Source organism: Crassostrea angulata, chromosome 7, assembly GCF_025612915.1.
Source record: "Crassostrea angulata isolate pt1a10 chromosome 7, ASM2561291v2, whole genome shotgun sequence".
Lineage (NCBI taxonomy): Eukaryota > Metazoa > Mollusca > Bivalvia > Ostreida > Ostreidae > Magallana > Magallana angulata.
In genome coordinates this window covers 39,012,829-39,028,547 of record NC_069117.1, presented here as the reverse complement: position 1 = coordinate 39,028,547, position 15,719 = coordinate 39,012,829, and the positions used below count along the sequence as shown (strand labels likewise).

The 15,719-nt window shown below is 32.2% G+C and overlaps 2 protein-coding genes across 3 annotated transcripts; both read left to right on the top strand.

Moving 5' to 3' along the window:
* Positions 1–6,670, top strand: LOC128156003 (uncharacterized). 2 transcript variants are annotated; one of them, XM_052817953.1, is made up of 6 exons: positions 1–135; positions 230–291; positions 564–694; positions 986–1,141; positions 5,583–5,629; positions 6,588–6,670. In XM_052817953.1, exons 1-6 carry the CDS (start codon positions 49–51, stop codon positions 6,618–6,620), a joined length of 516 nt encoding a protein of 171 aa, XP_052673913.1. In that variant the 5' UTR covers positions 1–48; the 3' UTR covers positions 6,621–6,670. The 2 variants fall into 2 exon arrangements, with proteins under 2 accessions (XP_052673913.1, XP_052673914.1); XM_052817954.1 differs by having other exon boundaries at positions 81–135; positions 245–291.
* A 3,156-nt stretch (positions 6,671–9,826) lies between these two features.
* On the top strand, positions 9,827–15,719 carry LOC128191473 (uncharacterized). The gene is made up of 6 exons (XM_052863557.1): positions 9,827–9,908; positions 10,057–10,102; positions 10,346–10,476; positions 10,822–10,977; positions 15,476–15,522; positions 15,642–15,719. Exons 2-6 carry the CDS (start codon positions 10,059–10,061, stop codon positions 15,672–15,674), a joined length of 411 nt encoding a protein of 136 aa, XP_052719517.1. The 5' UTR covers positions 9,827–9,908; positions 10,057–10,058; the 3' UTR covers positions 15,675–15,719.

Genomic DNA, 15,719 nt, shown 5'->3' with positions numbered 1-15,719 from the left:
TACATCTATCAGTTTGAACTTGATATAAGTTTGATCTTTTGACTATCTATGCTACGATATACTTCTAAACTTATAACAAAACCAGATCAGATCGTGATCAAGTGTATATCAAAACGGAACTCTAGATTTGAACAGGTAGTATGAATATAGAAAAACAAATGATTAAAGAGAATCTCTAATTTTTGGTTTACCAGATATACAAATAAATGTATATATTGTAAATTTTTAGTCCAATCAAATTCAGAAAATGAAGTTGATGGTGTTTGCGTCCTTGGCCGTGATTGTGTTTGGGTAAATATTTTAATTAAACATTTTTTTGTACATTACATTACAGGTGAATTGATTATACACGATTGACATAACAATTTTCGGAAAATGCGTTATAAAACGAAATTCTTAAATATATATGTGAAATTGTGAAATATATAATTTACTAGAATAATTTGTATAAGTAGTTTACCAGCATACTGTTGAAACTCTCGATGATATATATATATATATATATATATATATATATATATATATATATATATATATATATATATATATATATATGTAAACAGCCAGCATTTGAATACCCATGAACTCCAGCAACTTGTTGATGCTGGATTTGTTTCATTGGATGTTAACCCCAAAGACAACCTTCTGGAATACGACGAACTCGTCACTTTATTTAACCAGAAAGATGTGGACGGTAACGAATCGACTTATTTAAATATTTGAATGTAATGTTATAATTATATAACATCGTTTAAATTGAGATAAAAAAAATCACAACTTAGTATTACGCATTTTATTCAAAGAATAAGAAATATTGATTAAAAACATTTTCATATAGGTGTTTGCTTTGCTATTTAGTTGATTTGTATTTACCAATTACAAACAAAACTGCAAATAAGTAGAAAGCTATAACATTTAACAATAACACGTGTAATTATACGAGAAGATTTGAATGAATATCCTGCGGTATTTGTCCTTATTTCAGGCGATGGCCTATTGTCTATGACCGAGTTTCAGGCTCATGTTGGGGCGGACTTTTTATTCGCTGAACCACTATTCAACAATTATGACGTTAATAAAGACCAGAAACTGAGCGTGCAGGAATTTGTGGACAATGCCTACCATGCAATGAACACAAATGGTATTCTCTCTAATCACTTTTATAATTGAAAACACTTAGTGCATATTATTGCTTATATAGAATAATCTGCCCTTTGATACAAATTATAATCAAATAGGTAAACATGAGTTATAGTCAATAAAAAAATTAAAACCTTGTCATTTAAGTTTTGTCAGAACTCTGGTGTGTAAGTGATGACTTTTCTATGAAACAAATAGCATAACGTACTATATACTGTACACCATTTTGTTTATTAATTTTGCAATTTACAGAAAATTAACTAATTTGTGGACATGACAACTAACAGATGCAGTTTTCAATTGGGCTTAAGTTAAATGAAAATATATAATCAACAATACAAAAATAATACCTGCATGTAATGTATGTCTTTTTGGTGAATTAAATTGTAAAAATCAATATTCTTAGGAAAATAGCAAACACATAAAGTTATAATAGCTATATCTAAATGGAAGTACAAATTTCAAAATGCCAATGAATATATATATATATACAGTACAGGTCACGAGTATCCCGTCACCCACCTTGTAAAAAACACGGTGGAAAACGGTCTGTGTCACACCGTGTACACGGTGTGACACAATGTATGTGTATTGGAAAATTCAAGAAAAAGCACCGTGTCGCACCGTGGCCGCCCGTGTAACTCCGTGGGCACAGTGTCACTCCGTGGATATCGTTACCTGAGACGTTGATAGAAATAGCGTATGTTTAGAAATAGATAAATTATGGCTAAACAATGGTTGAAACAATCTCAAATAAAAAAAAAAGAATCTCCACTTAAGTTACGCGGACCCAGAAAATTGTCGGGGCTTTCAATGTGAAGTTAATTTTTTGTGATCTAAAAACTCGACGTAAATGGGTACCTTTTAATTCATTTGTTCTAATATAAATTGAAATAAATTCACTAAATATATTTTAACTATCAATTGATATATAATCAAAATTCAAACCAATTAAATTCATCAGGTTTATTTTTCTAAACACACGTGATGTTGTAACTGACGATCCGATTAAAATGTCGGGAACATAAACGACTTTAAGTTATTTTCTGTTATCTGGAAACTCTGTTTTATTCATTAATTTACAGCCTTACTTTAAACCAAATAAAAAATGAGAAATGAAAACATTTCAGATCATGTTTTTTTTTTTTAAATACATGTTTACGTGCTGTAGTAAATGACAACCCCTATTACCGGTGACTCGAATGATTAGTATTTCAGCTATTTATGTAGCAATAAATAAACAAAAAAAATCAGTTTTATATGATAGAATATAGATAAATACATGAACAAACTCTTGTTAATTTATATTAAAGCATTGTAAATGTACTAAAAATATACCCGCATTTCATAAAATAACTTTCAACTTTATTTCCCGTAAAGCTGGTAATTGCATCGTGATTTCACACTCGTGCGATACCTGTACGGAAGCTGATCAGATACACAGCATTGTCTTTCATCTTGGGTTCTATACACAACAGGTGTTATTGTCTGTCTTGTTAGGTGTCATTGTAATTTACAACTAACTCTGTATATTTGGACGTCTGAACAGGTGTACTCGAGATGCCGTTATTCACACCTTTCCGCGGACACCTGTTTGGTAACTCATCACAACCTGTCGTGTGTATGGTCTGAATATATCTTACTTCTACTTTGTTAGTTCCATGGTTTTTCTTAATCTCTAACAAACAAAAAAATTGTCTGTAGATATGTACACAAACAACTAAACGGAAGACTATCGGCGCAAGGATTCGAAGAACTAGAACTGAACAGCAACTCTATAGATGCGGGAATTTCACAAAGCATTAATTTGCGATAAGAAATCATTTACCGAGTACATATATGTACGAAAAAAAAACATGAAATAGATAAATGAGATAATACTGGTAACTTTTTGCAAGCATTTAGAACAAACACAACTTTATTTACTTTATAACCAATCTAATATGTGTGTTGTGAAATACTGTCGAAACTTTAACGATTAGGAAAAATCTGATTATGTACATCGTCTACTGTACAAACTTTTCGTCATTTTGCTGAAATCGTTATTAAAACCATGGGTCTAAAATAAATGAATTAAATTCCTACAAATAGAACTCTTATAATTCGAAAATGATTGCACACAATTATATGCTCTGAGAGAGAGAGAGAGAGAGAGAGAGAGAGAGAGAGATAGAGAGAGACAGAGAGAGAGTTTGTTTTAACAACGCATTATTCCAAAACTCATACATGCACATGCAGATTAAAAATGAAGAAACTAAACATTGCAAACACTTAATACTTCATTGTTTAACATTTATCTATTTTGCGGATTTAAAAAACAATAAAACAACATTTTTTTCCTTATCATGGAAGGAGCACGTGGTGTATCTCGCAGGCTGATTTGATTGACAGGGGTAGCACGTGGACTCTGACTGCATGGATTCTATCGCATTTTTGGGGAAAAGGGTCAATATAATGGAAAATAATATAAAACTAACTTATTACACTGAATTACAAGCAAAATGTACTGAAAGTTAAGTCTAACATATACCAGTATTCTCTGTCTCTCTCTCTCTCTTTTACGACGATCATTAAACAATCAAACGATTATTTTTGCAATACTGAATAGTTTGTTAGAACACAAATGATTTCTAAACTATAGTTGAGTGAAGATGAAATAAAAATTATCTATAGTACCGATTCACGAATCCTACGTGCTATGAATATGTACCGTGCGGTACTACATGGACAAGTACATCACACATATGTATCATAATAGAAAGAAAAATTACAAATGTAAAGCAATTTAATTATATTATTTAGAGAAAATGCGGTTGTTTTCAACAACCCGTTAGATTTGTGATCGTTGAATAGAGTCTAAGTGTAAAAAGATCACCGTTACTATTCAATGCACTATTGAAACTGTGGAACTACTACGATTACTACTACGTTTAAAAACGGACTCAAACACAAACTTATTTAACTGTATATTTCAATTTTAAAAAGGAAAAGCTTTATGTGGGCGATATCGATTTCTTTTTGTTCCCAATATCAACAAAAATCAACCGTAACAATTGCATATGTCTAAAAATTGCGTGCCTTCAAATTTTCTTTATTTTAATTTTCTATTTCCTTAATTCTTTTACGTACATCAATAAATATCTTATTCTAACAAGTTTTATTCCTAAATCCTCCTCCTTTTTTTTTCACAAGTAAATACTGCATGTTACACCGTGTAACTGTCGGTGTTGCATCGCGTTGCACCGTGTCGCATCGTGTTTTTTGTCGTTTCGATGCCGCAACAGAGAACAATAGATCAAAGGTACCGACACTTCCACGCTCAGCGTGGACTTTTGAACACGGTGGTCGATGTTTTTGTCGGGATACTCGTGAGCTGTACTGTATATATATAGCATAACGTACAATTTCCTGAAGATTATAATGAAACCGGTAGTGTTTTGAATCGGCTTTCTGTTATTTTATATATATATATATATATATATATACACACACACACACACACACACACACACACACACACACACACACACACACATATATATATATATATATATATATATATATATATATATATATATATATATATATATATATAAGAAGCACTAGCAAACCAACAACACTCGTTATCTAAAGTGTCGGATCAAAAGATACAAGGTTATAAGATGAGATATAAAAAAGCACAAAAAATAACCAACGACACGAACAATAAAGTAAAATATTGTCAAATTTTCGGGACAACCCGTCCCTTCTTCAGGACAACAAAATAAAAACTACATAAGAAAGAAGAAAAACATCTACAAAACTAGCACTAAACTAAACTAAATAATATATAAAAACTAGATAATGTTTAAACACCGGATCAAAACATGGCAGCTACATCTTTATATTTAAGAATTCGAGCCCGAGAAAGAAAAATCCCGTCCGACGCAGCGGACGGTCTGTGAAGAAGTGCTGAAAGATAACGCGAACGAATTAACTTGCTAATTGGGGGTTGCTGTTAATTAAGTTGTACTAGTAAGATAATTCGTAGTGAAAGTTTGTAGGGAAGATTGGCCCTGTAAAAGACCACATAAATAATCATGAATGTAAAAACTAATGGAAGTGAAATAAAGCAAAAGAACAAAACCGATTAAGGAAATAGCTAATAATTTGAATAAATAACATGATTAATAGTTTGTACATGGACCGAAAAAGATGAAGATGGTGATATTGCTAAGAAAACAAATCAGTACTTAGTTGATGTTCATTTTGGTGAAGTCACTTAATTTGTGCTTTTATATATATATATATATATATATATATATATATATATATATATATATATATATATATATATATATATATATATATATATATATATATATATATATAATCATACTTCTGATATTTTGAATGCAATTTGTAAGACAACATAACTATATAATTTTGATCATCTTAAACAGGAGATACTCAAGTGACAAGACATGAGTTTGACCACTACTACACGCAGGTATCTATATAGCCAATTTCTTACGTATGTTACATTAAAAGGGTTCTGGTAATAGGAAGATTTCTTTTCTACTTTGACACTATAGTGGTAGATAAACTAAATAGCATGGTAAATGATATTTACAAATTTCCCTACCAAATTGTGAAATTCATAGCCTAGCAATTGTGAAATAGCCCCTTAGGCTGTGTCAATATGGCCATATAGGGAACACGTATTCTTGAAATTTAAATAATGTTCTGTTTAACATTCAAAACAGGGGAAAATAAATGAATGCATGATTATGATGTCCATGAAGTGCCAGACATAAATTAATTATTAAGTTCATGGATACATAATGAAAATTTATGAATTGTATATTTTTTCTGTACCTACACTCTTGGTTTATATTGTCCATTATGCCCTCTTCCTAAATTGTTATATTGTTATTAGACATTGAAAGCATCAGCTTGTAATCAACTGCTATAAATCGCTTTGTCTTTATATTCATTTACTTGTTTGCTGAAGATTATAAGAAGGTTCACTTTAATCAGAACCCTGCAGCAAGGCTGTTAATTCTCACAATATTTTTGGGTACACACTTTCATTTTACTTATTGACAAGTCACCATTAAAGGCCTTCAAGTAATCTTTTTAACGCAAAGTTACATGTTTTGGACCGGGAGCGATTGTTTGGACAATCAAAGATCCCTCTGACTTCTCATTTTATGAATTGACGTTTGCAGAAATCAACTGATAAAAGGGGGTGGTAACAGTAAGAGGAGTCTCTGATTAGGATTCAGACTCCCCCCCCCCCCCCAAAAAAAAAACAAAAAAAACATTAAATGCGAATCCATGATACATTTTTCTACGGTTACATTGTGCTCAGGCGACGGTCTAAACTTTGGACCTCTAGTTATTTTAATCGTATTTTTTATCATAAGATTTACTTTTAATATATCATTTATTGTTTATATTTGTAGCTACTTCATCATTTGAATCAGCATCATGGATAGTGCAGAGCAATGTTTGTTTTAAAAAAACAATAAAGATATTACTGTAAATATGCAAATGGTTCAATTTTTCATTGGCATCAAATAGATGAAAAATACTTACACGTACATGTATGTTATGAAGACAAGTAACAGTGCATTATATGAAAAAGGCGAATTAAATCAAGATGTGAACTGTAACCTTTTCATAAATTCTCATTAACAATAAACTTTTATAAAGTATTTTCATAATTAAATAAGAAATGGGCAAACTAAGTACATAGTAAACACATGTCATCATTCTATGTTGTAAACTTTATCAACCTTATGATAGTTGATACCTTATATTACATCAATCAATTATGGCATTTTGAATGATACTGTTATAGAAAATTAATTATTAAAAAAAGCTCTAAAACCTAATTCTCATATTCTTCTCTAGAAGCCAATAGATGTCACGTTGGGAAGATAACCGACAGCCGGAAGACGATTTTTTTCACAATTGGCATCAACAAGCTTCTGATTTTTACAAATATATCCACGTCTTTCAAGAGGGCTGGCTGGTTGTAATCATGTTTGGCTATACTAACCCTTTTAGATGAAGAGCTTTGTCTAATTATATAGAACAGTGTCCAGTTTCAAAGCTGAAATATTGGAATTTCTTCTATAATAATAAATTGTTAAAAAAAAATCATATTTGAAAATTCAAGGCAAATCTTGTGGTTAATTTGTTGACCCACCAGCCTTCTTGAATAAAGATATAAGAACTTGAAGCTGACTTTAAATAACTATTCATGTTAACGTTTGGTTGTCAATTTTAGTGATGCATGTTTTGTCTATTTGCTGTTGATTAACTCTTTGAACATGTCCGACAGACATAACCAGGGCTGTTTAAATTTTATTTATATTATACATTACATACAAGAATCATTATTTTATTATTCTCCAATGTGTTGACTCGTGTTTCCAAATCATTTACAAAATAAAATTCGCTACACATAAAAAAATGTGTCTCTTTGACGTCTAAATTGCAAGTATGGAAATGGATAATTAAAACATTTATTTACAAAATGTTTCCCTTACTGATTTTGTTCTCAATCTTATGTTCAGATCGTATTAAGCTTGTGTATCCGAAAGTGCATTGCATGCTCTTTATTATTATGCAGGAATGAATGATGGGAAAAACTCAAAAAAAAATTTCTTGTAAATGTAGTATTTCTTTCTTGTTTTAAGATATAATGTGATCTATGGTACTGTTTTAACCTTGACTTTACAAACTCACATTCTTGACTCCGACGACGACAGTCTGTTTAAATCCAATGTAAATGCTTAAAGCTGACATGAATTCTTAAAAACATTTGATCGTCATATTAGTTTCGATCGCTCCTGTACTGCCACTTGGGTAAATATACTTGTTGAGAAAGTACATGTTACGGTTGTTTGTTTTGCGATCGAGGCATTCAGGTTGCACTGACTTCTAAATGCATGAAATACACATTGTTGTAAAATGTTTGTTATAAAGAATAGAGGAAACTACTATCAATAAAATATAAAATATATCTACTCTTTGAACAATTTTTCAATGTATCCGTATCATTTTGCACAGATAGTGCTGCCTTACTTTCGCATGCACACCGAACACGCATGTTGTTCATACAGAGTGCAAATTTTTGAAAACCCCGGCGGCACTACATCTAACACAGCAGATAACTGGGAAAGTAACAACGTAACATCGTTTTCATCGGTTTCTACAAAAACGCTCCGTTTTTTAAATCCATGCGATAATTGAGATTTCTCGATCCGCCGCAGTGTGTGGTTTGCGCATGTGCATTGTTATAGCATACACAGGAAAACAGTCTACAATTATCGAAGATTTTTTAAGTATGTGTGCCAGGATTTCAGCCTGTCTTGTTTCGTCGTTCATATTCCTTGTCATATCTTTTTTTATTCCAACGGTGTTTCTACAAGTCTTTCCGTGCAGTGTAACGTATTCGGGTTTATAAACTACCTGAATGCAGTGAAGCATAAATAGTGCTCTCCGCCTTTTATAGGGGTGTGTGTAGCGATGAGCAGAACAATAGTAATCCACAACTAATACGGCAATAGTCAAAGATAAAAGAGGAATAATGCGTATTTATGAATTTCTTGGTCGACGTGTAGTACCTGTATTCCGTTCTTGGTCTTTGGATTTTATGCATGTATTTCTTATTTTATGTCTATATTCTGTTTGTAAATAATTCGTTGACCTGTTTATTTGATGTTTGTGTTTTCCTGGTTTAAAAAAGTACCTAAATTTAATAATTTTATGACGACCGAGTAACATGGCGAGGCAAGATGTACGTCCAAACAGGCAAAATACTTTAAACTGTTAAGAGGTCTGCGACTTACATAGAGGTTATAGGAATAGCGGCGATGAAAGAGAAATATGGCGACAGTGTCTATTTACAATTATACATCGTCATCTTGTTTTATTTTAATTTTGCTTTCTTACATGTCTACTTTACTTAAACCAAAAATTAAATTGAATAGGTACGCTTTCCAATATTAAAAGACTGGCTTTCGATTATTCCTGAACTTTGCAATACTGGGATAACGGATATCTCATCTCAAACAGTGTCTGACGCCTGCTTCTTTCCAGAAGTAAAATCCTTTTTCTAGAATTTGAAATAGAAATATAGGAAAAAGAAATTGTTGTAAAAATTGAGATACGAGGATTTTTTTCGTTGTGTATATACACCCACCCCCCCCCCCCCCCCCCAAAAAAAACCAAAAACCACTACAACAACCAAAAACCGACGTAGTCTTATCAGTGACAAAGTGGTATATGCGTAGAATACGCAGCACAATTGCGCACTGCCTGACGTACTGTAGATTCCAGATAACTCAGTTTTACATAAAAGAGCAGACCACGTGTACTCTTACCAGTACTAAAAAAATAGAGTGTATCTTTGTTTTGTACATAACATGCATGTGAAATTGTACATAACTTGCATGTAACAGCTTCCATATTATGAAACTTTCGTACTCCAGATTATACTGTTATTATTTCAGAAGGAGCTTCCTCTCGTATTTCAATGGACATATCTTATATTTATAATTATATATACATTTTATGCATACAAAACAACATTTTTAAAACGTAAAAAAATTAAAAATTAAAAACGTACCAAACTATAAATTATCAGTTTGAACTTTGTTCACAGATGTCTGATCTTTGAACGATTTTTGTTAAGATATAACTCTAGATTTATACTTAAACTAGATCTTATCGTGATCAAGTGTAATTGGAAGCGGAACCCTCGACTTGAACAGGTAGAATGAATATATGTATTATAAAGAAAGCTTGTAAATCATTTAATGTAAAAATAAAATCCGGTTTTATTGCTTCATTTAAAAAAAAATATAAATGTATTGTGATCTAAAAGGATTTTTTCAATGAGTTATGAATTTTTTTTAAAAGAAATGAAACTCTTGGTCTTTGTGTCTTTGGCTGTCATTGTGTCAGGGTAAGATACAGATTTAATATTTCTATTTTGAGATTGCTCTACACAATATAATCATACATGTATTTAATTGGTATTACATTTTGAGGGTGTTTTATTGCACTTTTGGTGAAAAAATTAATGCCCATATTTTATGGAAAGAAAATTTTACGGGGAAAGAAAGTCGGCAAATACTAGTACATGTATTTATCTATACAAGAGATAAATTACAAAATACTCGATGCATTCTCGTGACATTCACTGCAGCCAGTATCTGAATACCCATGAGATTCAGCAGATCGTCGACTCCGGATTTTTAGGACTGGATGTTAACCCCAAAGACAATCTTCTGGAATACGAGGAACTCGTCACTCTATTCAACCAGAAAGATGTGGATGGTAATAAATCAATCTAATTAAAATTAGATCTTTGATCCACTCCTATTAGATCGCTACACAAAGTAATCTAATAGGAGCGGATCAAAGATCTAATTTTAATTTGATTGGTAATAAATCGACTTTTTTAGATATTTAAATTTGGATTTATACCACACGTGGAGCTCGTCACTCTATTCAAGCAAAAAGATGTTCATGGTAAATCTGTTACAAAAAGAAGACAAATTTAAGAAAAAAAAACCTCCCCAAAACCTTATGTCAATAAGACTACACAAACAAACAAACGTTATTTTTTTTAAATGCATGTAGATTGTATTATTTTTAATTGTTTGATCATACGATTTCCAGGTGATGGACATTTGTCTTTGACCGAGTTTGAGGCTCATGTTGGGGCTGACTTCTTATTCACGGAGCCTCTTTTCAACTATTTTGATGGCGATAAGAACCAGATGCTGAGCGTGAGGGAATTTGTGGACATTCCATTCAACGAAATGAATACTAACGGTATGCATGCATTTTAACAAAAAAAATTATCTGATTCCATTTATTGATATGCATCCCGTACTGTTGATAAAGAAGATTACAGGGAAACAAGTAATTATTTCATTATAAATGGTGGAATTACTCTAAAGAATTTCCAATAGGTTATCTGATTGGAAGATATATTATAATCAAGATGGCCGATTGAGTTTTCATTTCGAATGTTTTCGCGCAATCCAATACAACACAGTGAATTTATACCTTTTAAACAATTAATTTTGTTTCGATATCATTTATTTATAAAATTGAACACAATAATTTAAAAAATGCGGAATTTTTTAAGTATGAGATTTTTATAGGTAATTTTAATCTTTTTAAAACAGTTTTTTCTTTGTTTGGTAGTTGAGCGTTGCTATTGTGCTGTTATGATGTTATAACAAAATAAAGCTATGTATGATTACGCTATAAGAAATAACATAAAAGGGAAAATATAAAGTATATGCCTTCGAAATTTTACACACCCAATATTATGCTATCTTCGGGGTTATTTTTCTTAAAATTTTGAAGGAATTCGTTGTACGAATCTACATTGTAATGCTTTAAATAAATGTCAAAATTAGGTGCATTGTGATATTTTGAGATGATCGTTTCGAAAAACGAGACTATTCTTATATAGAAAGTAGAAAATGATATAATCACATATTACAATCGCTCTTGTAATATTCTGTTATATGCTTTGAAACGCATAATGTACATGTATGACAATTTCCTTTATATTCCTATAGTACATTGTATATGTACCTGCATTTCGAGATGGCCCCTGAAACAAACCTGGTAGATTTTCTTGAAACTTCGCAAATATATGTATACTAGAGTTGATGTATATTACATATGGTAAAAAAAAACCAAGGCGTTTGGCTGTTGTAGTTTTTACGCTAAAAAAAATCCCAAAATTGGCTTCCATATATTCAATAAAAGACAACCCATGAAAATTGAATTCCTTGAAGATTTAAAAGACCTTATGAATTAATTATTATAAACAACATTTTACGAGAAGGTATGTTTTTCCTTGAGTATTAATTTTCCCACTGTATATCGTTTTTTTTAAGTTGAATTTTAACGCTTTATATACCATATATATTCAATGACCCACCATACAAATGGTAGGTGTGTTAATATTTAAGGAATAAGGAATCATTCTTTAAAAATTATGAGGAAATATTTTTGGTCGTGGCGTGATAGAATCCAATAAAGCCCGAAGAGCTTCATGATAAATTTGATCACACCCGACAAAAATAATTCCTTATTACTTATATTTATATAATTTTAAGCCATCGTGCGATTAAACATTTAAATATAAACAAGCATTCTGAGAGTATTGCATAAGCAATACACGTCCCCTACCGGTTTGTATTATTCTATGAAAGGTTCCAAGCACACAGCTATTTCAGAGCTATTGTAAACGAGATGTCATGCTTTAATCAGAGATAAAAGAACAGAGGAAATTAAAACTATAAAGTTGATATAGAAATTAAATAGGAAATAGGTAAAATAATACTCTTTATTTCATCTCCTGTAATTTCGTCAAGTCTATTCTGTATTCGCTGGTAAAAATTTGTGAAAACAATGCACTGTTATGCACAATATAATTTCTTACCGTCTTCTGTACCCCGAATCAGGTGTCATAACAGTATTTCACTGAAGGTTCACGTCAAAACATGGCTGAGCCAAAATAATTCCCGAATTTTCCTTTGAATTCGGGGCGGTTCCGCTCGAGACAGGAGCTGATTTTTTGTATGAGATGAAAAACAATGTGTAAGAGGTCTAACTATCCCAGTTTTGTAATAATGCGAGGTCATTTGAATTTTTGATGCGCGTTGTTTCTGGAGGGGGGTGAAAAGTCCCGGGCTTGATTTTCAAGCACATGTGTAACTTCGATGTAAACAAAGTCGCACGCCTTGCTGGATGCACGTGTGTATTTTGCTAGAAACTTGTAAATGAAGCGTTGTTTAAAAAGATGTCAAGAGGATTTTTTCCAGAAGTTCGTTTTGAATTTTTAATCTGTATGTAAAGTTGTGCAATTTTGGTAAGAATATATAGTAGAATTTAATACTGTAGTGCAACCTGCAGGAAAACGGGTTTGCTATGTTAAAAATTGTTTTACCTGTGTTTTAGGTGTTAAATCAGTGTGTTTAGACGAAAAATGACAAACAATGGGGTTTTGTAGCCAGCAGCACGCTTATTTTGCTTTTAATGATGCATACAAAATTAGCCCAGATTTCCTCTGAAATGTTCTACTGCCTCAAAACAATGAGCCATTTATAGTAGATCGGACCGTCTAAACTGTCCGGAAAATTTTTAGCAGATCAAATACGATGTAGTATTCATCGTCGTAAACAACAAAATATTCAACGGGGTGTGAATATCAAATAAAATCGGTTGTTTAGGCCCTTGTGTTACAGTAAGAAATGCTCAATTTATGTCCAAAATTGAGAAATATTGATACGAAAGCGGAAAACAGCTGAGATGTATCACTCATGTTAGTTAGATTAGAACAATACCATGCTATTTTGGACAAAGGTTCTCACCATTTTCATAAATTGTATGAAATAATGACGTTTTCTCTACCCCACCCCCCAGAGGCAGGGTCATTGAATTATTGGCCGACATAATTTCTGGGGTCCACATGATATTAATTAATTTGCGTCATTTTATACATTTTCATACATCACTTGTCAATTTAAAACCAAAAAATCACTGAATATCAAAACACCGTGTAAATGCATACAGTATAACTTTGATCATATTTTCATAAATCAGTGGCCACCGTGTACACCGTGGTGTTAAAAAATCGCTCATAACTTTCTGAAATGAGTAGATATCTTCATAATTTTTTGTTAGTCACACAACACATTGAGTATTAATCAATTTATTAATGTTGATTTGGCGATAACAAAAAATGAGTTATATTGCAGGTGTCATAACAGTATTTCACTGAAGGTTCACGTCAAAACATGGCTGAGCCAAAATAATTCCCGAATTTTCCTTTGAATTCGGGGCGGTTCCGCTCGAGACAGGAGCTGATTTTTTGTATGAGATGAAAAACAATGTGTAAGAGGTCTAACTATCCCAGTTTTGTAATAATGCGAGGTCATTTGAATTTTTGATGCGCGTTGTTTCTGGAGGGGGGTGAAAAGTCCCGGGCTTGATTTTCAAGCACATGTGTAACTTCGATGTAAACAAAGTCGCACGCCTTGCTGGATGCACGTGTGTATTTTGCTAGAAACTTGTAAATGAAGCGTTGTTTAAAAAGATGTCAAGAGGATTTTTTCCAGAAGTTCGTTTTGAATTTTTAATCTGTATGTAAAGTTGTGCAATTTTGGTAAGAATATATAGTAGAATTTAATACTGTAGTGCAACCTGCAAACGAAACAGTTAAACAGCCCAACCCGACAACGAACCCGATTGTAATAATACTACAAAAAAACCCTGCCGATTAAATTTACAACACAATGCTTGACACTATTTTATAGAATTCATTTGTTTGTTAGAAATGATAAAAGGAATGGTACAGGAAAAGGAATGGTACAAGTAACGCACGATATTATTACTGACTACATACTGACCTCGTTTATTCAGGTACACACCGAACCCGATAACGAACCCGAACATTAAAAAATTGGAATATAAAAAATTAATTTTTTCGAAAATATGTCAATCAGACGCTACAAAAGTGTAAACTTGATCTGTAGTTTGACATTTTAAAGCTGTTCAGCAAGTTTCATATTATTCCTCAAATGCATAAAGAAAAAAAGTGTGGAAAACTGAAGTGGGACAGACAGACGGACTGACGGACGGACAGACAGACGGACGGACGGACGGACAGACGGACTGACGGACGCAGAGGAAAGCTATAGTCCCCTCCGGTGAAACCGGTAGGGGACTAATAAGCAAACCCCGATGGCGCCTCAATTTGACGGCATTTGAAGTTATGGGTTATATAGTGCAAAATCGATACGTAGTGTTATCAGTGGCAAGGAAACTGGAAAATGTAAATATTTTTTTTATATTTATCATCGGAACGTCATTATATGTTACATTAATGAGCAAGCATAAATTGCTCGGATGTAACACAAGATGATCATCATTTTTGAGTAGGAATAGAAGAATTCTTATAATATTGGACCAATGATGTCAGTTATTGGCTGTCTTTTAAAGAATAGGATTAAATAAAAATCAAAAAATGATATTTTAAACAATAACCCCCCCCCCCTCCGAAAAAATATATAGGGTAAGGGTAATGATTACTAGAACCCGTGATTGGATAACGGTTGAAGTATTCCTTCTGCAAAAATAGCTACCTTCAAACCCGCATGGAGCACCAAAGAAAGCATTTTATTGTTTAAATCAAATCAAGGATGATCTCGATGGCGTCTTACTGATTGTAACGCAGTGCATGGTACAGTTAAAATGTAAGATTCGATATTGATTCGTAACATGTACATGTAACTTTCTGATACAGGAGACTCTCAAGTGACAAGACACGAGTTCGACCACTACTACACGCAGGTAAGAATAATGGCTTTCTCATAGATTTTCTGCTTTATTGACGATTGTTTAATGCTAAACACTGAATTTCTTTACTTGTTAAACAAATTATTTAAAATAAAACTTTTTACTGTTTGTAGCTTATTCACCATTTGGACCAGCATCATGGATAATGCAATTGTGGCATTACCTTAAAAATCATTAAACTTAAAATAGTT

Coding starts and splice junctions, on each gene's coding strand:
- LOC128156003 (XM_052817953.1), top strand. CDS start 49: ATGCTACGATATACTTCTAAACTTATAACAAAACCAGATCAGATCGTG. Junction 292..563: donor TTGGCCGTGATTGTGTTTGG/GTAAATATTTTA, acceptor ATATGTAAACAG/CCAGCATTTGAATACCCATG. Junction 1,142..5,582: donor CCATGCAATGAACACAAATG/GTATTCTCTCTA, acceptor CATCTTAAACAG/GAGATACTCAAGTGACAAGA.
- LOC128191473 (XM_052863557.1), top strand. CDS start 10,059: ATGAAACTCTTGGTCTTTGTGTCTTTGGCTGTCATTGTGTCAGG. Junction 10,103..10,345: donor TTGGCTGTCATTGTGTCAGG/GTAAGATACAGA, acceptor CATTCACTGCAG/CCAGTATCTGAATACCCATG. Junction 10,477..10,821: donor CAACCAGAAAGATGTGGATG/GTAATAAATCAA, acceptor TACGATTTCCAG/GTGATGGACATTTGTCTTTG.